The following is a 25,894-nucleotide window of genomic DNA, read 5'->3' on the forward strand; positions in this document are numbered from 1 at the left end:
AATCTCCACCTCCTGGGTTCAAGCAATTCTCCTGCCTTAGCCTCCCGAGTAACTGGCACTACAGGTGCCCACCACAACACCTGGGTAATTTTTTGTATTTTTAGTAAAGACGGGGTTTTGCCATATTGGCCAGGCTGGTCTTGAACTCCTGACCTCAGGTGATCTACCTGCCTCAGCTGCCCAAAGTGCTGGGATTACAGGCGTGAGCCACTGCACCCAGCTGATAGCAAGTTTTGTTAAGAATGTGGAGAATAGGGAACTTTTGCACTGTTGGTGGGAATGTAAGTTAGTAAAACCATTATGGAAAACAGTATAGAGGTGCCCAAAAAATTAAAAATAGAACTACCATATAATCCAGCAATCCCATTACTGGGATTATTACTTGGATATATATCCAAGGGAAATCTGTATGTCAAAGATACACACTCCCATGTATAATGCAGCATTATTCACAATGGCCAAGATAAGGAATCAATCTAGGTGTCCATCAACTGAAGAATGAATTTTAAAAATGTGATATATACAAACAATACAGTACTGATCAGCCTTAAAAAAAAAAAGGAGGAAATGTAGTTATTAACAACAACATGGATGAAACTGGAGGGAATGTTAAGCAAAATAAATCAGGCACATAAAGACAAATATTGAATGATCTCACTTATATGTAGAATCTAAAAAAGTTGAACTCATAGAAGTGGGGAGAGTAGAACGGTGGTTACCAGAGGCTGCGGGGTGGTTGGGGTGGAAGTGATTGGGGCGATATCGGTCAAAGGATGCAAAATTTCAGTTAAGAGGAATAAATTTCTCTTACACAACATAGTGACTATAGTCAGTAATGATGTACTGCATTCTTTAAAATTTCTAAAAGAGTAGATTTTAAGTGTTTTCACCTCAAAAATGTAAGTACTGAAGTAATGTATATGTTAATTACTTGAATTTCATAAGATGTTGTACATGATAAATATATGCAATTTGTATTTGTCAATTTAAAAAAACTTAAATATAATAACATCCTCCTTTGGTGGTTCTAAAGATTAAATAAAAACAGTCATATCAAGTGCTTATCACAGCGCCGCCACATAGAAAATTCTACAAATGTTAGCTTCTCCCACCACTACTTATCTATCTATCCCTTTTCTCCTACCACTACTTATCTACCATCCATCCATCTATCCATCCATCTATCTGAGATGGGGTCTCACTCTGTTGCTAGGCTGAAGTGCAGTGGCAAGATCATAGCTCACTGCAGCCTCAAACTCCTGGGCTCAACTGATCCTCCCACCTCAGCCTCCCAAACAGCTAGGACCACCACCATGTGCCACTATGTCTGGCTAATTCTTTTAAATTTTCTGTGAGACAGGGGTCTCTTTTTGTTGTCCACGAACTGCTGGCTTCAAGTGATCCTCCCACATTGGCCTCCCAAAGTGCTGGGATTATAGGCATGAACCACAGCACCTAGCCCCACCATAATTTTATTATCTGCAGTAGTATTGCTTCCTAAAGCTTTTCACCAATCTGTCAGGTAGCACCAAAACAAACAAAATACTTTATACCAGAGTTCCTTTCAGAAACTTGAAGCCTTCATGCCTCACATCCTGGTCATTGCTGGCTACTGCCCAAATTCAAGTTCTTCCCGTCACTGAGCCTCTCCTGCCCATATTTGAGCTGGGCTTCATCTCTCCTGACCCAGCTTGCTACCATTCCCAAACTTCCAAAAATATCTACCCCATGGTAAACAAAGTCTCATGTCTTCAATACCTTAAACTGCTTTTATCTTTTTACTGAACCCCAAGTATCCCCCATGGCAATAACTAAAATTCAGCCAAGTCCCAGACTCCACTAGGCCCACAGGCGGGGCAGGTGAATTCTAACTCCTCCACTGATGCAAAACCAGTGGTTTTCAAATCATTACCTGTAAGTACAAAAAAAAATCATTTTTACATTGTAGGCCAGTCTTGCTCTCTGGCTCTCCTCCTTCCTCTCCTTAAACACGATGCTCGCATCCCTCAAAGATGTGGCACCTGGCTGTGTGCCTGGACACCCAAATGCCATCTCCACGTAGCACCCACCATCAGTGCTTTGTTTCTTCATTTCAGCCAGTCATACACCTACATCCTGGATCTCATCATCTTGAACCAGAACTAGTCTACCTCAGGTATTTAACTTCTAAAAGTAGTTTCCTATTCTTCCAGCACTTTCCTTTGCTAATTCTAGCTAAACCAATTATCTGGCTTCATCAACATCTCACATTCCTTGACATGCCCAATTTTCTTCCTATCTATGAACGGTAGAGGAAGAAACATAATTTTTTCTTCAACTCTCATAAATTCTTATTTGGAACAGATCCCTGTAACAAAAGATAGATTAACTAGAGAAAAACGAAGAGTAGTTTATTATTATAATACGTATATTTCATATATACTTGGGGGACAGGGTGGGCTGTGGGAGACCAGAAGATGCCATGTCAAAATAAAAGCTTGTTGAGCTAAAGGCAATTAAGTAGCAGCAGATGCAGGAAAGCTCTCTACTCTCCATTTGCCTAAAAGCAGGACACAGATTTACAAAGACAAAAGGTATCCTGTCCCCCTCTACCAGAGAGAAAAACATTAACCAATAAAGATAACTTTAGACTGTTATGGGCCTGGAGATGGGACCAAAATTATCTACATGAACAAGCTTTACTAACGGGCCTTTGTCTGCCATTTCTTTCCCTTCCCACAAATTGCTGCTGCCAGAGACTCAAAGTTTTTTTCTTTTCTCTTGTCATTTCTCTAAAAATGTACTGCCCTTTGTTGAAGACACTATATAAAATGGAATTCAAAGCTGCCTCTGAGAACTGCTCATTCCCTGGGCTCTCCCATGTATGTATGAAACATACATGTTAATAAACTGTCTTTCTCTTATCAATCTGTCTTTTGTTGTAGGCATCCATTCCAGCTAACTTACGAGGGTTGAAGAAAATTATTTTTCTTCCTGTACAGATGCCCCTTCTATCTTTACATCCTTCTCTGTTTGTCTTGTACTATATTATTTATCATTTCCACCACTTCCTTGCTAATATCCGTAAGTCCGTCACATCTTTGTCCTTACTCTGCAACCACTCCACCACCAAACCTTAATCCTGATCAATCCAGCTGCACATCTTCTCTGCTTTCACCCTAAGCTATAAACGTCTACCAGAGAAAAGCATACCACCATGTGGACTCCTGCCACCACAAATTCCAGGTCTGCAACCTCAGCTAGGTACTCAAAGAAATGTGGCAATTCTTCTTGGTGTCCTAACTGGCCAGCTCTTTCACCCCTCACAATATTGCTTTTAGTTATTTACTATTTGGCTGGGTGTGGTGGCTCACACCTGTAATCCCAACACTTTGGGAGGCCAAGGCAAGAGGATCACTTGAGCCCAGGAGTTCAAGACCAGCCTGGGCAACATAGGAAGACTATGTCTCATTAAAAAAAAAAAAAAAAAAATTAGCTGGGTACAGTGCCACGTGCCTGCGGTCCAAGCTTCCTCGGGCCCCTGAGGTGGGAGGATCACCTGGGCCCAGGAGGTCAAGGTTGCAGTGAGCCATGACTATGCCACTACACTCCAGCCTGGTGAAAGTAAAACTCCATCTCCAAAAATAAAAATTCTTCACTACTTGTCTAAAACTACCTACCCTACCACATCTACTTTTATGTTTTTATGTTTAGCAAACAAATTTCATCTCCTCCTTTATTGAGAAAATAGCTACATAAGTAAGAACCCCCTTCTGTCCTGCTGCCCACAAACTTTGCTCCCATATGACCTCCTTTTCTCTTGGAGTTTAAATCCTTTCACCTCCAACTTCCTAGCGATCTCATTCTACCAATAATTCCCTCTCACGTGGGTCTCTCAGTATTTAAAATATCCAAATCTCTTCCATCCTAAAATAAATAAAAATAATCTTCATGAACTCAATTCCCTCTTTACTTAACACCATCTCTCTCCCATTCTCTTCTTAGGAAAGCTACCTAAAAAAGTATTCTGTATTTTCTTGTCTCTATTATCCTCACACCTCTACCTGTTTTGATTTGGCCTCTTTCTTACCATTCCACTAAAACTAAGTAAAGGTGACCAGACAAAGTGAGGGAGTTCTTGTTCATAACTCTATTTTTCCAATAAAGAAGAAAATTAGATTGTTAACATAATAGAAGTGATGGGTAGAGGGATGCTGATGAGTTGAAAGATATTGTGAGAGATCATCTATCGCCTCTTCCTTCACAGTCTCACTCATTCAGCAAACACTCATAAATGTCCACTTGTACCATTAACAGGCATTGGTTATACAACCATCCTCATGGAGCTTACAGTCTAATGACAGAAACATCATGGAGAAGAGCTTAAGGGTTGTTTTCCCATCCTTCCATTTTCTAATCCTGATCTCACTGAGGCATCTGTCACTGGCAATCTTTCTTCTTTGGCTTCCACAACATCACCCCTTCCAGGCTTTCCTCCGGCCTCTCTAGCCATTCCTTCTCAGTCTTCATTAGAGGCTCCTCTGTTACCCAACCTTTAACATTATTCCCCAGGGCATAGGCCTCAGGCCTCTTTCCTCCACTCTCCTCACTCTCCCTGGATCATCTCTACCACAATGGCTTTAACTGCCACCTTGACAGGGTTGACTCCCACATCCCTATATCCCATCCCAAACCTTATCCCTAAACCCATCTCCCTATCATACACTTCTATTGCAATAGTAAAACTAACCATGTATTGACCACTTAAATGAGCCAGACACTGTGCTTAAGCTCTTCATAAAAATTACCTTATAATCTTTACAATATACAATATCATTTTACAAATGACAAAGAGACATAAAGTAATAATATGACCTGCTCAAGTTCACCCAAATTACTAATAGGTAGAAGTCAAATTTGAACTTGAATCTGTCTGGCTACAAAGCTGATACTCTTAACCACTGTGCTATATCTCACAGCCCCTTCAAACTCAATGTATTGAGAACTTAATTTCTCATTTTCCTTCCTGTATTTCCTCCTGCATTCCTAGCTCAGAGAATGGCCCCACCATTTACCCAGTTGCCCCCAAATAAAAGAAGCTGCTGGAGTCATCCTTGATGCGTTTTCAACCTCTGTGCCCACATCCAATTGGTAACACAGTCCTCTGCAGCCTCATCTCTCCTCCCTGCCCTCTGACACCCACCCCAAACACTCCTTGTGCTCCAGCCACAGTGAACTACTTCTACTTCCTCAATAAGAATGCATTTCCACAAGATACTATGCATTCATATGTACCACTCTCTACCCAGAGAAAGCCCTCACCAATTCCCATCCCGTGCTACTCCTCCACTCATCCTTCTCCTTGAGGAAGCCCCAGCTGATTCTGCCTCAGGGGTCTGTGTAAGGGACCTGACCATCTTCTGTGCTTTTGAAAGTACTCCACTCATACTGGTATAATAGCAGTACCTCTTGTGTGTCATTATTGTCTCTTGTTAGATCTTCTAGCCCTCTAATATGTGAGCAGTATATCCTGAAAGATAATGTCTTATTTGCCTTAGTGTTATAATGCCTAGCTAGGGCAGTGCTTGGCACATTACAGATACTCAGTAAATATCCAATGGACAAATGACTTTATGATTGAGTTGGACACCTTGAGAATCTGCATTAATTCATTAAGGAGACCAGGATTCTCTTGGTCACTTCTGCTTTATCATATATTTCAAGGTCCCACTGGGGAGAAGAGGCTTTATTACCTACAGTGGACATGCAGCCCCCAACCAATCCACCTATGAAAATGTCACTAAGCCAAATGGGTTTTGTTTGCTTATTATTTACAAAATACAAAACACACGTCTGACAACATTTTTCAAAAAACCTATTTTGGCACTGTGTAAAAATAACCAAAACCTAGTGTTTGTCCTACAAGTTCAAAGAGAGTGTAACGGGGAGGTCAACATGCCTACATAAAACATCTTATGTCATAAATCCAAGTGAACTCATTCTGGACCTTGGCAATCAAAAAGTCGTCACTTTTATTTTACTTCTTCGTATGTTTGTTTTTGAGACAGAGTCTTGCTGTGCCACCCAGACTGGAGTGCAATGGCACCATCATGGCTCACTGCAGTGTTGATCCCCCAGGCTCAAGCAATCCTCCCACCTCGCCCTCCCAGAATGCTGGGATTACAGGCATGAGGCACCGTACCTGGCCTATTTTACCTTTTCACTTCACATAAGTAAGCTCAAAAACTGAAATAAAAATATTGAAAACTAAGCTCAGCCTAAAAAACATCACTACCAACAACCAAAAAACCCTCACACTCCTTCTTACATCTGCTTTTCTTTTTCCGTCATTACCTCTACTCTTACACACAACACTGATACTTTACCCCATGTTTTCCCTTCTCCTTCTGGAGAGAGCTGAGACAACAGTCAATGACTGAAACACCAATAACTGGAACTAAAAGAAGGTGCAGAGGATTGCGGTTGAGAATCTGCAAGGAGGGAATTTGGACAGGCAAAGTTCAAACCAAAGAAGAAAGCTTGACTCCATTTCACATAGTTCCAACAGTGCTGTCACCAGACATATGCCTGCTCATGGTCAGTCAGGGATGTAAAACAACGTAAGTTTTGTTTCACTGTGCAAGTCTGACCAAGTGCCTCATGGAGCATGGTCAGGCAATGTGAGCCACAGTCTCAAAAAACAGCTGAAAAGGACATAATAAATATGAGAGAACAAGCAGAATATGTTGCTCTGCAGTCTGGGAACCAAAGCAACCAGTGCTGGAACTCTCAAATGATAAAAGGATGAGTTAACCCAACTCTTCTGAATCTGCCTTATGTTTGTTGGCTCATTCTACAAAACACTCAACTGTTAGTTTCTCATGCCCCTAAGGAAGATATTAAGTTAGTACAAAAGTATTTGCAGTTCTTGCCATTACTTTTAATGGCAATTTATTCACACACCTAATAATATGGATATATTAACTGTTCTAAGATTGATTTCTGTAGGAAGAAGGGGGTCTTATATCCCCATTTTCTCTCTTCCCACTATCAACTTGAGTCAAGGCAACTATTATCTCTAGTCTAGATTGTTACCACTAGTCTGGAATGTCAATACCAACAACATGTTTTGAAACACATTCGTGATACACCTCGAATAATATTGGGCTTCTACCTTCTTCTGGAACTAAGCCTCCGTGTCTGGATTAGTAACAGCCTCCTAACTAGTCTCGCTGTACCAAATATTATTGTACTCTCATTCCCAAAATGGTGTGTTCTTTACTGTGCCAGTGCGGTAATCCACATTCAAGCAATTCTCCTCTTCTCTTCTATGATCAAATCATATTAATATCAAGTTATATGAACCATATGTTTCCTCTCTCCTACGGTAGTTTGTTCAAGCTACTTCTACCCTTGGAACATTCTCCCCATACTCAACGTGACATGGCACATTTCAGGTGCTCAATAACTCTCTACTGAATAAATGGAGAGCAGGAGACTCAAGAGAGCAGGAACAAAGGAAGTATTAAAGACAGAAAAAGTATGAAAAATCAGAAACACACGTTTCCTGCTTTCATTTTGTATGAATGAGTTTTAACCCTGCCATGTAAACTTTGTCATTTCAGAAAATCAAAAGGTTTCCAATTAACCTCACTTTCCGATAATAACAGAATGCCCTTACCAATGCACAAAAGTGTCCAATGGGGAACACAAGCCTCGAGACCACTCAATGAGAACCTAGTGTCAAGCAAGAAAGCTAAGCTTCATCTGAATCACTTATCTAAAAAAATTTCATGAACTTTACATCGTATATAGCTTCAAAATGTCTTTTCAATAAAAGAAAACAAGCCAACCTATCTCATCTTATAGCACACTGATTTCATTCACAGCTTATTACTAAATGACCCACTTACTGCTAAATGAATTGCAACAGCCTCACCCATGTTAGTCAGCTGAATCTGTAAACGTGAAAGTCCTATGAGCAAAGTCAATGCCACCAGACAACTGGGCAACAGAAGCACCCTATTTTTACAGATGCTGTCATGGTTATGGCATGCACTGAGTACACAGGAACTGCCAACTCCAAAGTTGACTTAGATATTCCCCGAAAGCTTATTCACTTTTTTAAAAAGTATGTATTTTATTATTCCATACAAAGAAAATAATGCAATTTTTATTTTTAAACATTTTTAAATAACTGTATAATTTATTTTAAAGTGTTATCAAATAATCTAAATAGTTTATGTCAATAGTAGAAAAAGCAACATCTCTGAAGTTAAGAAAACAGAGATATTTAACTTAAAGAAAGTTATATAATGAAGATTAAGAAATCATGGGGATTCAAACTGAAGGAAAGCAGAGATATTTGGCGATGCCCTCCTCTCACTACTGAACAAGCTTAGACTAAAAGAGGTGATGTCATTTGCGTAGGGTCTCACAGCATGCTAGCAGGAGACCTAGGGTATGAGCCCAGGTCTCCTACATTCTGGTACAGAATTTACAAGAGAATGGCATTTCTCCTTCATGTTTAGAAAAGAAATCTATCCTTACAAGTCAGACTAATTTTTCTTCTGTTTCGGTAGCCACAGTAATCCAGCTTCCTCTCAGTGCACCTACTGCCAGGAAAATGGCTGCACATAGATAGGTCATGAAAGGGAATCCCTTGGCTTTGCCTCACTCCTAAAGGCAGACCCTTTTCACTGGAGCTTCTCGGCTTCTATACTGGCAAAGGAGCTGATACACAGAACACTACACATTTTCAGAGGAAGATACCGTCCTGGATCTCTCACATGAACTGGATGTCAGGGTCCATAAAAATTTTCCTCACGAGACCAGTTGTACCTCCTTAACCAACAGCCCCCCCCACCCCCCCACCCCACACAGAAGAGCAGATTTGCCTCTGGCATTATGTTCTCTTCCTCTCTCATATCAGTTACTCTCAATAACGCTTTTGAAATGTATCTGTACTAGTGAAGTGTAAATAACCAAAATGAGCTTCAAAAATTGGTTCCAGACCTAAGTAAACTAAAGAGCTTCTGCACAGCCAAAGAAACTATCAACAGAGTAAACAGACAACCTACTTTTAACATGGAATAAATATTTGCAGACTATGCATCTGAAAAAGAACTAATACCCAGAATCTATAAGGACCTTAAACAAATCAACAAGGAAAAAACATGACACTTCTGTTCATGTCCATTGCCCGCTTTTTAGTGATGTTGATACTTCTCAAAAGAAGTCATACAAGCGGCCAACAAACATATGAAAAAATGCTCAATATCACTGATCATTAAAGAGATGTAAATCAGAACCACAATGAGATACCATCTCACACCAGTCAGAATGGTCATTATTAAAAAGTCAAGGCTGGGTGGCTTATGCCTGTAATCCCAGCACTTAGGGAGGGCAAGGCAGGTGGATCACCTGAGGTCAGGGGCTGGAGAACAGCCTGGCCAACATGGTGAAACCTCGTCTCTACTAAAAACACAAAAATTAGCCAGGCGTGGTGGTGGATGTCTGTAATCCCAGCTACTCGGGAGGCTGAGGCAGGAGAATCACTTGAAGAGCAGAGATCACGCCACTGAATTCTAGCCTGGGCAACAGAGTGAGAGACTCTGTCTCAAAAAAAATAAAAATCAAAATTAAAAAAAGTTCAAAAAAGTAACACACGTTGGTGCGGTTGCAGAGAAAAAGGGATGCTTATACACTGTTAGTGGAAACGCAAATAGTTCAGCCCCTGTGGAATGCAGTTTGGAGATTTCTCAAAGGACTAAAAGCAGAACTATCATTCAACCCAGTAGTCCCATTACTGGGTATATAACCAAATGAAAATAAATCATTCTTCTAAAAAGACATCTGCACTCGTATGTTTATCACAGCACTAGTCACAATAGCAAAGACATGGGAATCAACCTAGGTGTCTGTCAACAATGGACTGGATAAAGAAAATGTGCTACATACAGCCATACATAGAATACTACACAGCCATAAAATGAAAAAGCAAAATCATGTCCTTTGCAAAAACACGGATGCAGCTGGAAGCCATTACACTAAGTGAATTAACACAGGAACAGAATACCAAAAACCACATTTTCTGACTTATCAGTGACAGCTAAACATTGAGTACACACAGATACAGAGACGGAACAATAAACACTGGGTATTCCAAAAGTGGGGATCATAAGAGTGGGAGAAGGGTTGAAAAACTACCTATCAAGTATTACATGACAGGATCATTGGAAGCTCTAACCTCAGGATCATGCAATATACCCATGTAGCAAACCTGCACATGTACCCACTGAATCTTAAATATTTTTTTAAATGGTTCCTTCCAAGGTATTTCTATTCCAACAAATTGACAGGGTTTTCATTGTTGTTGTTTTGTTTTTTATTTTTGTTTTAGTTTCATGCTACCTTATCTAAGAAGGCTAACAAAGTTTTAAGCTAACTATGGAATTTGAAGAATACAGTCAGCACACTGTATGACACATAATAGATACTTAGTAAATATTTGCTAAAGAAATGAGAGGATGAATGAAGGTGGGATCACAGCGGGAGGGAAGGTGGCAGCCTGCTCTGGTTATACAGAATGCTCTGTGTCTAAAGGAGAGAAAGAAGTGTCCCGTTAAAAGTTTTGAAAACTTACAGAATTCTTTCTACTTAAAGGATGATCACAAAGTATTTCCTCTTTTCTCCAGAAAGAGAAGACAAAAGGATATAAGTTATAAAGCACTTTACAGTCTCCTAAGTCTTTTTCACATATGTGACCTCGTTTAATCCTCAAAACAAGAAACCACCCCAATTTTAAGGATGGGAATAATAAGACCTGCATTGAATGTAAGCCTTCTGACTCAACATCTTGTAAGTTCTCCTCCCCTACTCTGCCAAGCTAAGTGACTCCCCGTAACACTGCTGAGGGAGCTATACCTATCCATGGACCACCTCCTTCTACAGAAGCAGAAACTGACTTGTGGGACACACAGTGGATGTAGAAATGATAGCCAAATGTTCTTCTGTGCAGAACACAAATCCCTATTGATTTAGAGGTTTACATACAAAAACGTTAACAAATGAAAATTCAATCCCTTTATATGTTTCTACTAAGATAAAAATAAGGATTATATTCTATTCGAGAGAGTGTAGGTATTAGTAAGAATGAAAGCAGCAAGTCAAAAAGGTCAAGCTCAGGATTCTTCTCCTACCTGATGAGTTTCATTATTGCAAGAGTAAAACCTTAACATCGGTAGGAAGATTGGTGCAAAGCTGTGGATGGCAGCAACTGGAATTCAGTTCCTGTTCCCACTATTTTCTAGCCCTGTGACTTCTCTGGGCCTCAGTTTCTTCTTTTGTAAAATGAGTATAATAATAGAACCTTCTTAGTGTGAGAGACTAAGAGGTACACACACGGCTGAGAACGGTGCCTGCCCCACAGTGAATGGAGGCGTGTAAGAGGGTATTATATTTCTAAAACTCTTTTATTCACATCACTTGACACTATAGTCAGCAAAAGCAAATTCCGTATTGAATTTGTCAACACAGGCAAATATTTCCAAGCCAAGATGTTTGTTTCCAAGGACAATTTCTTTAAAAATGTTTAAACTATTTTGGCAGAAACAAATGTAATCAACACATTTTTAGCTCTGCTTCCAAGTTAAAAAAAAAAAAAAAGTGTGAAAATGCTTCACAAAATATTTTTAACTGTAAAGATAGCACAAACATTTTTAAAATTTTAACTGGTACAAACTGCCTATATAAGGGAAGGGTGAAATGGAGAACAAAGTAATTAAAAAGCTGATAAAGTCCAAGTGCTAATGCTCTAAATTGATAACTACTTTGAACAAATTATCATTTACTTATATAAACAGAGGGGAAAAGCTACCTTTTTTTTGTAAAGCCAAGGATTTAAACTGTGCATGTCCTTCATTTAACTTAAAAGGCAGAGAAAGGCATCATGATGATAGGGACCCAAATTCTATACAATTATTCTAAAACTATATTTTCACAAACTGGTTATGAAATCTAAATGACTAGAAATAGTCAAGAGAAATCAATATGAATGTTCATTTTTAAATAAAGAGATAAAATGGTTCAGCAAGAAATGAGTTAGTCAATTATAGAATGAATGACCTTCGTCTTCAAGATCTGTGGAGCAAGGCTAAACACATTCAGATTTTATCCTGGTCCTTGAATTCCAATCATAAATTTTATAGTCTAAGCTTCATAAAAGAGTTGGTGAGAGAAAAAAATAATGAATAAATATATTTCAGGTAGGTTGAATGTAATTCCTCTCACATTCTGAGATAGCTCTTAATTTTTTTTCAAAGTTTTTTAAATACAAAAGCCAAGGTAATAAAAATATTCAATTCTTCATTATTCAGAGACTGACAATATATTGTGTACAACAGCCACACTCATTTCTTAACCTTCTCTCTTCGGCTTCTTTACTTTAGGCCACTGCACTATTCATTAGCAATTCACCAAAGGATGGAAAGGAACAGAAATGCAGTTCAATTTTCATTACTTAATAGAGTCACCACATGGTTTGCTGAGAAGTTAAACTTATTCCTGATCATCACCCCAGGTGACTAATTCTCAGGTGACTAACTTTACAGCCATGGTCCCTGTCATTTGTTATGAACAAACAATGAGATATAATGCACAAGGAAAAGAGCTACGTTTTACTTATCTCTGAGTGCCTAGTTTGGGTTCAATACATAATAAATGTTTCATAAAGAAATAAAGGAAGAGAGGGAAAGAGAGAGGAGTAATAACACTGGACAAACAAAAAGGCATACACTTATGCACATGAATTCACAGAAATTTAAAACTGGAAAAGAGGTATGTAGGAAAAGGAGGGTAAATTGCCTCAGGTAACAGTTCAACCTGGCAGACAATTTGGGTTAGATCAAAGCTGTACCACTCATTGTTAAGTGAGTTGAGTAAGCTACTTAACTTTCCTGAGACTCAGTTTCCTCATCTATAAAGATGGAGCTCATAACAGAACACTTCAGAGACTTGCTCTGAAGATAAATGTAGTTGTGGAGTGCTTGGAATATAGCAGGAGTCAACAAATAGCATTATTATTAGCAGTAGAATCATGATCTAGTACAGTATCCTCCTTTTATAGAAAATGAAACTTGAGACCTAGAGAAATAAAGAAGACTGCCTAAGTCATGCAGCTGTCTGGTGGCAAAGCCTGACTAGAAGAACTTCGATCTTCTGCCTGCCAGGCCCGTAGTCCACATTGCTTATCAGAAAACCTACATTAAGAAGAAAATGAAATGGCAAATACTAAGCTAAGGTGATGCTGATTCTCTAAATCTGGTGTGTTTTTAAAAACACAAGAGCAGGTGCCTAAAACATATACAATACTGCCTCATGACAGAAGATATTCTGATTAAATTAAATCTCAAGCAAGGTGTTTTTCAATAAGCAATCTAGAGGATTCTCCTGCAGGGACCCTGGGGCCAGGCTTTGAGAAGTACTGCTGCAGAATAAGAATAGTAAAAAGCTCCCTATCCAACGTCCTGACCCTTAGAATCACCTACAGAGCACCCACCCTTATCTATTACATTAGAATAACTGTAGGTGGCATCCAGGCATCTATCTGTTTTGAAATATCTTCAGATGACTCTTACATGTATATGGCCAGCTTAGAGAACCCACAGTCTATAGATGATGAAAACAACTATCTTTGCCAATATCAACTTAACAAAACTGGGAAGAGGTGGGATTTGTGAAACTAAAGAAAAAAGAATGTTTTCTGGAAAGAGCTCAAGGACAAAGGTAGGAAACCTTGTCACAAGGTACAAGGTGAGTCTTCGACAAACAGAAGATCCTTGAAAAAGGTACAAACACTAAGTTCATTACTCCTTGTCTCCCAAAACAATCTACCTTCTGCCACCTGTTTATAACATATCCTTCACAGATGACACTATTAACATCAATTCCTGCTCTAACTTTTTAGCAATCTCCCTTAAATTTCATTGACAAGTAAAACAAGTGGGATGTCGTGCCATAATTTAACTCAGGTAATCTTATTTACCATGTTGCCTTAAGGATTTATTTAACCTGAGTTTCCATTTTTTCATTCTGTATATGAGGCATAGTCTATTTTGCCTATTTCATAGAGTTGTTGGGATGATCAAATGACGCGATGTGTCTGAAACCATTATTCCAATTCCAAAGCAGTATACAAATCTAATATACTCCTTTTTTACCTACTTATCCTAATAAAAATATAACATGTTGATAACATTTATATGCAGCAGGAAGGGCTGGATGAGTGGCCTCCACAGAGCCCCCCGAACCAGGAAGACCACTCTAGGTCAGCATGTCATTGCAACGACTCAAAAGGGAAGTAGGCTGAGAATGATGAATGTCACAGGACTAGGGGAGATCAAGTCAGGTTAAGATAAGCTCAAAAAATTGTACACTATTCTACTTAGAAGTTAACTCAAAAGTTAAGTCCAACCCTACATGCAACTCAGAGCAAAAACTGATCACATAGGGAAGCTATGAAAAAGAACAAACAAAAGGAATGCTGGTTAATCAGTCATTTCCGGGATGAAATGCCAATGAAGCGGCTGGAAGCTCTCATTTGCAACTAATTCTCCAGTGAAAAATGTAGAATCCAATGCAAGATAAAGAGTTCTGTGGAAGTTTCCAACCAAAGATAATTAAGAAACAGAGTCAAACACCTCCAAGGTAACAGGAAGAATGTCCTAAGAGGAATAGCTAAACTCTTGATTTGGACTCTTTGTGTGCCACAGAATAAATAAATAGTCTTTATCTGAACCACAGGGACATGAGATGTCAAACCCTTCAGATAAAATAATGACTACCCATTCAGCTTTAACCTAGAAGACGTCAGGCTTTATATACATTGCATTACAGTTATTTCGCAAATCTGACTGGTCAGTTTATGACTTATTTCCACATATATTTTCCATTGAAGGAAAGGCTAATGTACCACTAAGGAAACAGATTATAAAAATTTCCATTAATGCAAAAATGTACAGCTTACTTGAAGCCAAATTATGCAAGAAAACAATTGGAAAACATATGTGAAATTAAACCAAGTGCTTATATTCATAAACATATAGTAGTCAAGTAGTTTTCTTTTGCACTAGCCTTTATGACAGAGCTACATAGATAATGACACAGACTGAATGCTTTCTTTTTAAAATATAACCACTGTAAAATATAAAGAGAACTGATGACATAATATTGGCAAGGTGTAGCGGTGTATCTAAACAGGACACCTTCAGGAGAACTCAGAAACCAAGGTCAGTGATGATGGCGCACACTAACCCTCATAAAACCTCATTCTATCATTATGCAAATGATCTCTGCTCATTGATACAATGACCTTGCCAAGAATGTTTAACATCACAAATATTCTTTATGTTCAGATTTTTTATTAAAAGATAACGTTAGGAATAGCTTAAAGAAAAAGCCATCAACTCCTGAGTAGTAACATGTAGAGGTTATGTGGATAATACATTTTTTGAGCAATTAAATAAATACCTATCTAATTATATTTTAAAGACAAGTAAAAACCCCAGATAAGTAACTTGTCTAAAGCTAAATATCAGTGTTAGGAATAAAGATCTCAACTTCCTAGTAGTCTGTGTCATTTTCAAATTCCTATGGCATGCTACCCTAACAATTTCTGATTTTAGACTGGGGCTGGGGAATAACATAAAGGAAAAGATGTACCCTAGCCCTCAAAACATATGCACAGAATTGACAGCAATTATGTGAATGTTTCTGCACATGAAAATCAACAGAGAACCAGAATCTGGCTTTTCAAACTCATGAATCAGCAAGTCGGTATTGACTGATAATTTTACAGTATCCTATTATTTGTTACAAAGCTATTGTCTTCTCATGACTATTTCTAATTGAACTTTTACCTACAGTCCAACTAAGCTTCCACAGGCTATTCCACAGGCAAAGTCAAGAATCATGAACCAGAAAAATTCAAAAGATATGCACTCTCTTACTGTAGTGCTTTTTAAAGTCTTCCACCAATAATGAAAACGTACAGGATTTTTAGATTAAAGTGTGGTCAAAGAATGTGCACAGCACAAAAATAAAATCATAACAATCAAACCTGAGGCTACTAACAAAACGCAACAGAAACTCTATGGCTTTTACATACACTAATATGAAAATAACTTTATAAAAGACAAATTAGATGTGAGTCTGATGTGAGCACCTGGAACACTTATTTACTTGAACTCAGACTCCACATTTCACTTACCTCATTTCCATCTGTGTCCTTAGAAACAGAGGACATACTAGTATAAAGGGAATGGCATCTCTTTTTTTTAAACTGAAAATGCTGTGTTGCATGAGGACAAAATCTCTCAGTGTTTTGCTTTTCTTGAATACTGCTATAACTTTTTGGTGGGTCTTCAGCAAACCCACTTTTTTCGAGTGATCTTTCTATACCCGAGGGAATAGAGCTTAAGCTGGCTGCCTTTCGAAAAGAAAAAACATCAGTTTTTTCCTGGAATGTTATTTCGCTTGTGTTGACATCATCTAAATGTTTCTTCCTCTTTGCGCAATATGGAGTGCTGTCTTTTTCTGAAATCCTTTCATCCAGTTCACTAACTTTTACTTCTGTTTCACTGTCTTTAGCAGGAGAAGTGTTCACATGGTCAGACCAACTGCTTACAGCACTCGGCAGAAGTTTCTGTTTAACGCTGTCAGCTACAACTTCTGTATTCTTTTGCTGAATACCATCTCCCAGTGCAGAGTTTAGGGTAACAGATTCCTGCTGTACCAGTCCCCTGGATAAAGGAGCTGGCTGTTCTTTTGAAGGCTGACTGCTGCTCTTCTTCTTGCCTTCATTTTCATTGTTTGCCCCAACTGACTCTTTGTCACCTCCAGTTTTCTTGATCGGTTTTCTTCTGAAATATTTTCTTCCAGGAGAGTATTTTTCAGGGTTCAAAGGAGTTTTGGCAGGATCTACATATTGTTCTTCTTTCTCAGCTCTTACACATCCACAGACATTCCCCATTTGATTTGTAGGAGATCACAGCTCCATAGATTCACTCATTTCAAAATCCAGAGCTTACTTAGATCCTCTCCATTAAGTCTGAAAATTCCACTCTGACGTCTGTTCCACACAGACTTTATGACCATCCTCTTCAGTCTGAGGCCATTTTGCTTATGAGAAAGGCACACACAAGAAATGCCGTGGCATCCTGCCCAGCCGGTCCGTGTCTCATTAGACACTGTGGCTTATTTCTGGCCACCAATCCTCTTAGACAAACATTACTGCTCACTGTCAAATTACAACACTGATGAGCTCTCAAGGCAAACCCTTAGCTTCACTGTATGAGAAGATTATGACTGTTTTTAACTTTCGGTTTTCTGAAATGCAGATACACTAACGAAGTTTGCACTTAACCTTTGAAACTATTTGGTGGTTCAACGAGTGAGAGCAAACAGAAAGCAAACACCAGTCAGGAGAGATTTAGGAAAGTGCCCTTCAAATTTGGATTCAAAGTGCCTTTCAAATTGAATTTCAGAGACTCTCTACCCTCTACCGTATACTTTTTTTTCTTAAGAAATACCAACTAATTTTGGTACTTGCACACAAACACACCAAAAGCTCAAAAATCTCTGTAAATTTTATTAAGACTCTTATTCAAAACAAGTCATAAAAAATAATAAGCTGATTCAATAGCTAGCGGGAGAGATAAGTGCTAAATGCTTATAATTCTCTAATAAAATTGTTTCTAAAAAAATCAATCTTTTAAAATAGTTTATAATACTTTTCAAATAATACAAATTTCCAAGCCATGACCTTATCTAATTATTAGGACTTTAATGTGATACCAAATAGATAAATTATATAATTTAAAGCATGAAAGATTTAGCAAAAGGAAATATATGTGCATTCATATATATATATACATATATATGTAGTTAAACTTTATATGTAACTTTTATAATCATACCCTAGTTAAATATTATACAGTTTTTATGAGGGCCTTGCTGGAAAAATAATGAATCAGTATGAGACTTGATTATCTAAGGTGTGCATATTTCTAACACTGAGTCATAGATATGGTAAAAAAAAAAAAAAAATTAGAATAGCATGAAATGGATTTACACGAAAGTACAAATCATTTCACTACTAAAAAAATTAATAATTGCCTTTCACTAGGTAGTCTTTAGACTGATCAAAAGATGGAACTCATTATATTCTACTAAGTAAGAATACTCAGTTAGTCAAGTTAGCAATGATACTGCAGATGTTTGTCAATAACAGATCCTGCATTGTAAAATTTTCCTTAATCATTTAAAAACATTCTCCGGTAGCAAAAACTGAACATCCCAGAAGACAAGCTGGTAAAAATAAGGTCTCAGATTTTTTTTTGTTTTTAACTTGATTTTCAGTGTATTCAAAGGTAATGAGTGGTACATTATTCAAGAGACTATAAATGTATAATGGCTGATATTTGTACTAACATGATGGAGGGGCAACCAGTGATCTGCACTCCCCCAATCCTTCCCTCCATCTCTGCTGATGAAGTTTAGATATTTGTCCCCTCCAAATTCCATGTTGAAAATGTGACTCCCAATGTTGGAGATGGGCCTAGTGGGGGGTGTCTGGGTCACAGGGGCGGCTCCCTCATGAACGGCTTTCGGCCATCCCCACAGTAATGAGTTCTTACCCACTTAAGAGTTAGTTGTTTGAGGCCAGCAACGGCAGTTCATGCCTGTAATCCCAGCACTTTGGGAGGCCGAGGCAGGTGGATCACCTGAGGTCAGAAGTTCAAGACCAGCCTGGCCAACATGGTAAAACCCTGCCTCTAATAAAAATAGAAAAATTAGCCAGACGTGGTGATGCGTGCCCATAATCCCAGCTACTTGGGAGGCTGAGACAGGAGAGTCACTTGAACCCAGGAGGTGGAGGTTGCAGTGAGCCAAGATTGCACCGCTGCACTCCAGTCTGGGTGACAGAGCGAGACTCCGTCTCAAAAAAAAAAAAAAAAAAAAAAAGAGTTAGTTGTTTGAAACAGCCTGGTACCTCCTACCCCTCCTCCTCCTTCTCTCTCTCTCTTACCATGTGACAATCCTGCTTCCCCTTTGCCTTCCACCATGACTGAAAAATTTTCTGAGACCTTACCAGAAGCAGATGCCAGGACTATGTCTCTTATACAGCCTGCAGAACCGTGATGATCCAAATAAACCTCTTTTCTGTTCTTTATAAACTACTCAGCCTCAGGTATGCCTTTACAGCAACACAAAATGAACTAATACACTTGCCAAACTAAGCAGCTGTCCATTTCTAGGCCATATACACTGCTACCTCTCCCAGAAATGGCCCAACTTAGTCTGCCTGGTTACTGGCATTCATCTTTCAAAGCCTATCTCTAGTATCTGTGAAAATTTCCTACATTCTCTAAAGCCATTCAGATCCCACTACAATGCTCCTTTCCCATACATTTCTATTTTCATTTATATCACCAATAATATTCATCACCCTATGTTATAGTTAATTTCATGGACACTCTCCCAATAAACAGAACAATATACTTCATTACCTTAGTATCTCTGGATCTAGCATGTGGTGGCTAATGATATAGGATTACTGTAATGATAATGCTTACCTTCAGAAAGCCTGACTGAAAAATAGATTCCATTTATGATGCTATAACAAATATTGTTAAAATAAAACAATTGGTCTTTTGAAATTGCTTCCATTATTTATGTAAAGTATAGAGAAAAAGGCTGAGTCACTGAGTGAGGATGATTACCACTGCTATAAATCTTTATATCTTGGCATAACCAAAAAACAATTCTTATCTCAAGTTATTGTCATACTAAAAAAAGTTATTTCATTTAAATAAGAGAGAACATTTCCATTTAACCAAAACATAGATGTGTTCCATTCCAAATAGATTTTGGTCTAATTTATGAATATTGGTGATAATTTGTTACATCATCTTATAATTAAAGCCCTAAAATACAATGGATTCTAGAACACTATGCCACAGTATATTAGAAGCAAAACTTTTTTTATTTTTTTGAGACAGAGTTTCGCTCCTGTTGCCCAGACTGGAGTGCAATGGCGTGATCTCAGCTCACCACAACCTCTGCCTCCTGGGTTCAAGTGATTCTCCTGCCTCAGCCTCCCAAGTGGTTGGAATTACAGGCATGTGCCACAACGCCCGGCGAATTTTGTATTTTTAGTAGAGACCAGGTTTCTCCATGTTGGTCAGGCTGGTCTTGAACTCCCAACCTCAGGTGATCCCCCTGCCTCGGCCTCCCAAAGTGCTGGGATTACAGGTGTGAGCCACCGTGCACGGCCCGCAAAACTTCTTTTGATACTTCTGTGACTAGTCTTCCTCCCTCCTCCAAAGTCAGCTGAACCCCAAAGGGCTCTCTTAGTATATAATTCCTTTTTGAAGACTTTTGCTTTAAATTTTCTCAAACTCAGCCTCTAAATACACTGCTTCTACCTCCCAACCCTTTTGGCTTGTTATTTTCTAGTGTCTGCTCCCAGGAGCTTGGGTCTCCAATGTCTTCTTTCTAGAACAAACTATTGACCTCTACTCCATCTTAATTTTCTTGTGGTCTCTAGTGGCATTTCATACTGCTCACCATTCTTTCTACTTGAAATTCTCTTCCCTTGGTTTCATCAGTACATTTTCCTATTACTTCATCCATCTCTCCAAATGCTCCTTTTTTCTCTTTCCTCAGCAGAATCTTTTCCCGCAGGCCTTCTCCAAATTTTTATCCTTAGTGCTCCATCTCTTCTCCATCTGTGCTCTTCTCTTGGGTCCCCTGAAGATCCCTTCTTTCTGATAAAATCAGTGATCACTTGGGTAGTGATAACTTCCCCAAGTTTATATCTGTACCTCTGGCTTCTCAGCTCCACTCATGTCTCCAACTGCTCAGCAGATAGAGGCACAGGATATCCCACCATCCCATCAAGCCCACCCAGAAAGTAAGTGCTTTTCCCCTTAGCATCACCCCCGTGTCTCTCAGTAGTCTATTGTTTCTTAATCTCTCAGGCTAAAAAGTTTTGTTATCTTTAACAAATCCCTTTCCTACACCCTCTATGCCCTGTGTCCAAGTCCCTTTCTTTCTTCCTGCAAAGTGTGACCTCTTCTATTCAATTTTGCATCCCCAACTGAGTCCTGACCTTTATCACTACCTCAGCTTCACAGCTTATCTCTCTCAATATGGACTCTGCTCATTTCTATTTTACATAGAACTAATGGATGTTGTTTCCTAAAACACATTTTTTAAAATTTAGCAAAATTTAATTGAGCAAAAAACGATTTGAGAATCAGGCAGCCCCCAAACCAGAATGGATTCAGAGAGACTCCAGCACAGGTCCTGTCACTGAAAAAGATTTATGGACAGAAAATGGAAAGTGATGGACGGAAAAAGGAAAGTGATGAACAGAAACACATTATTTTTTAAGCTCAAAGTAGTAACATGACTGGCATCACAACAGTAAGTAAAAGAGCCAAGAACGAAACTTAATTCTACCTCCCTCCGAAGCCTGAATGCTTTCCATTGCCCCAGTGATCCTTCGTCTAACATTCAAAATTCAGACACAGCCTACCTCACCAGCTGGTGATGAAGTGATTGATTCTCTCCAATAGACCTCTGACTTTCCCGTCTGGGGTTCTTGCAGTTTCAACTCTGCTAAAAGCTCTAGGATCTGATCCACTTAGGACTAATTAAATGATCCCTGACAAAGCCACTGAGGAACTCCGTATGAAATCAACTTTTTGGCCAGTTCTACTTAGACTTTACCCAATTCTGATAACAAGGTCTGGTTCTGCGCTTCATGCCAAATTATTGCCTTCATTTAGGTTCAATATCTTTGATTCCAGTAATGCCCTCAGTCCTTTGGGGTCCTGGCTTCCAGTTCTGGTTACTGGCTCTCCCTGATATTAACAGCTCAGCTAAGTGGATATTCACCTGTATTAGCTGCCCTGTAGTCTGGCTGACTAACACCTTTTCCTTCGATTACCTGGATCTCCATGAATGTCCTTCTGCTGAAACTATTCAGCTGCCTCTGTTCAGGTCCTAGACCTACCTAGACTCTGATTCCTGTAGCTCTCCATACCTGTCAAATCTATCCTGTTCCCAACAAGCCCCCCGGGTACATTATTCTCCACCATTTGTCTACGTAACCTGTATTTCAGCCAACTTTAAAAAAAAAAATTTTTTTTTTTTTGAGACGGAGTCTCGCTCTGTTGCCCAGGCTGGAGTGCAGTGGCGCAATCTCAGCTCACTGCAACCTCTGCCTCCCAGGTTCAAGCGATTCTCCCACCTCAGCCTCCCGAGTAGCTGGGACTACAGGTGCATGCCACCACACCTGGCTAATTTTTTGTATTTTTTAGTAGAGACGGGGTTTCACCCATTAGCTAGGATGGTCTTGATCTCCTGACCTCATGATCCACTCGCCTCAGCCTCCCAAACTGTTGGGATTACAGGCGTGAGCCACCGCGCCCAGCCTTTAAAAAAGTCTTATTCCTCACCAGATTTGTTTCAAAACCACAGGTCCTTTTTGAAGCTGGCAAAGGCTCACTTCCTCCTTCAAGATCCAACTGTACAGTAATCAATCGGTAAGATGTACTGAGTGCCTACTGTGGGTCAGGCTCTGTGCTGCACACAGAACATTTCTGGGTTTTTTTTATAATTTAAACTTTTATTTTAGATTCAGGGGGTACAAGTGCGGATTTGTTACATGGGTATATTGCGTGATGTTGAGGTCTGGGGTACAGATGATCCCATCACCCAGATAGTGAGCACAGTACCCAATAGGTAGTTTTTCAGCCCATGCCCTTTTCCCCCTCCTTCCCACCTCTAGTAGCAGAACATTTCTTAAGCAGACCAGCAGTTAGTAAACTAAAGCAAGTTCTAAAGTTAGGAATCTCCTTAAATCAAATGAAGATTCTTTTTAATGTATCACTTCCCCAAAACTAAATCAAAATCGGTCCTCAATTGGCTCAGGTTTATTAGATAATAATTCAGTCAATAAATTTGCATTTTCCTCAAATCTAAAGAGAGAAAGCACAGCTCTGCATAAAACATGAATACTTTTCTTCTTCACATCTCTTTATAATTATGCTGCCATCTAGTGTCTATCAAAGGAGGCAATAGTTGACAGTGCTAAGAACCTGTATTACTAAAAAACATTCTAAATAAGGACTAATCATAAAACATTTAAGTATCTAAAACAGGTAATACTTTCTAATGAGCAAAAAAAGTGTGTCTCCAGTCAATAAAAAGAAATATGTCTTCCAACTCTGAGATAACAGACATTGTCTTTAAAACTACATTTAAGTTTATCAAGAACAGGAAACTAGTTGCCAGATTCACAAGCAGCATGTTGCTTAAAAGAACAATTCAAATATATTACTTAAAGAAAGAAGCTTGAAATTTATTTTTCTTCCATAGAACATGAATGCATCATTCACCCTTCATAGGAACCACCTGAAAACTAGCAATTAGATGCTGAAATTAAGAAAATCTGGGCTTACCTGAAAGTGCAAAATTATTGTCCAGATTAATCCCAAAGTCAATTTGGGATTTCCGTCTGTTATGTCATCATTTCTAATATTCACTAATTTCACCTGTTTTGAATGTGAAGAAGAGATAAAACCAACTGTTTATCAAACCTGAACCAGTTATCTTTACCTACATAAAAGCAATTCTAAAATTATACAAAGAAAAAATGGAATAATTTAAACACCAGTAGTCAACTAAATATTGTTTTACCCTTATTCTCAATCATTTTATATTACAAATCATATGGTAACAACAAAGAAAGAGCAAGTATTATTGCATTCTTGTCTTCCACAGCAGGGATCCCCAACCTAACCCCCAAACCTATACCATAGGGACTGGGCTGCATGGCAGCAGGTTAGCAGCGGCCCAGGAAGCATTACCACCTGAGCTCCACCTCCTGTCAGATCAGCCACTGCATTAGATTCCTATAGGGGTGTGAACCCTATTTGTGAACTGTGCATTTGAGGGATCTAGGTTGTGCACTCCTTATAAAAATCCTGATGATCCGAGGTGAAACAGTTTCATGCTGAAACAACCCCCACTCCTCCCACCAGCCAGTTCATGGAAAAAGAGTCTTCCATGAAACCAGTCCCTGTTGCCAGAAAGGTTGGGGACTGCTGTTCTAGAGCAAGTACTAAAAGCATTCACTTGTCAATACAAAAATACAACTCCTCAAGTGAGAAGTCCTAAATATTTGAGATCTTAAAATTAGAAAAAATTTTGTCTTTTTTAAGTATGAAACTATCCTAACAATTCTAACAATTTTCTCAAATTTCCATTACAAGGTTTTAAAATAACTAGCATTATTTTGCTATCAATGTATTGCCATAAATATATAAGTCACTGGGCATTTGGAAGGCTGTTCAAATATTTTAAAATAATATAATACTCAGACTTAAAGCTTATCAACTGTCAAACTGTACATTCAGGTAAATAAATCAAATGATGATCCCTAACATTTACTTCCTGGACAAAATCATTTAATATCATGAATTTAAATACTGAGAATTATATACTATGATATTTAACATTTTACTTCTTGGACAAAATACTGCCAGAAAACATTTCAGAAGTATCCATCTGGAAACTTTCACAAGAATGATGAATAATGAGCAAACAACAATAACATTTAAAATATTTAAGCACTGAGGATTTACTAGTATTTAATAGGGAAAAGCATTTTAATGTTCATTATATTTAAGAATAATAATGAAGAAATAATAAAAGCTAGTGTTTACCTCTCCCTCTCCCCCTTTTTCTCTTGCCTTTTTTTTTTTTTTTTGAGACGGTCTCATTCTGTTACCCCGGCTGGAGTGCAATATTGCAATCATGGCTCACCACATCCTCAATTTCCTGGGCTCAAGTGACCCTCCCGCCTCAGCCTCCCAAAGTGCTGAGATTACTGGCATGAGCCACCATACCCAGCCTCTTCCTTTTTTTCAAACTATTAAAACAAAAATTGCTGCCCCCTCTGACTCTCACTGTCTTCAATAATTTTCAACTCTCCTGCATTTTTTTGTACTAATTGAAAAATTACTAATATTTTGGCCTATGATGTAATGCCACCAAGTCAAGATCATATACAATATATTAATTCTTTTCCATGATTTCTCCTGATACCTCAAGCAAGTTGGGGGCTATTGTCAGAAATGTTGTTATATCTTTACTCATAAATTTTCCAATATTATCTACTTATAAAAACAAAATATTGCCTTAACACTACTAAGTATGAAAAATGCTTATACTAAATTAAAAGTATTATATAAAGTATTTTTATAAAAATTAACTATTTTTATATACTAAGTGTAAAAAATGAAGTATTGCTTCCCCACAATTAAGAACTGTTCATAGGCATTCTTAACATTCTATTGCTACTAAAATGTCATTAACTTCCTAGGCAAATGCAATCCAATTCAAACAGAAAGAAAATCACAAGTTCTTACATAGATGGAAATGTAGTCACTTATAATTCCTCTGGGCTTATCCCTACTATTAACTTCTTTTCTTGGGAGCAAATGTTTAAAAACATTTTTAAATATTTGCTTCACCAAAGCACAAGCTTACTGGTTACAATTCACAGGCAAATTTAACCTTGTCATTCCTTGACATGTTTCTACATAGATGTATTAGTAACATATATTTATATGATTACAGTATTTTCAAAACATCATACCTGGCGTCTTTTCAAATAGTCAAGTGCAATTTGTACATTCTGTAGTCTGTGAAAACGCATCCGACCTTTTTCTCTGGGCTAAGAACAGAAAAATGCAGGTATGAAAAAGAGTTTCTGTTATCACAGACCATGCTAATTTAAATATAATTTCTGTTCATCTTAATATATCAAAACAGTATTTAC

The 25,894-nt window shown here is 38.4% G+C and overlaps 1 protein-coding gene across 14 annotated transcripts in view; it reads right to left on the reverse strand.

Annotated features, from left to right (window-relative positions):
- DST (dystonin) overlaps positions 1-25,894 on the reverse strand; it is a 494,203-nt gene that overhangs the window by 218,153 nt on the left and 250,156 nt on the right. For all 14 annotated transcript variants that reach the window (XM_024929292.4, XM_063604922.1, XM_008954352.4 and 11 more), the window contains 2 exons: positions 25,712-25,789; positions 23,511-23,603 (listed from right to left, as the gene is read on the reverse strand). In XM_024929292.4, coding sequence (XP_024785060.4) covers positions 23,511-23,603; positions 25,712-25,789 — 171 coding nt within the window. The remainder of the gene's footprint in view (positions 1-23,510; positions 23,604-25,711; positions 25,790-25,894) is intronic.

The sequence above is a fragment of the Pan paniscus genome, chromosome 5 (genome assembly GCF_029289425.2).
Source record: "Pan paniscus chromosome 5, NHGRI_mPanPan1-v2.0_pri, whole genome shotgun sequence".
NCBI lineage: Eukaryota > Metazoa > Chordata > Mammalia > Primates > Hominidae > Pan > Pan paniscus.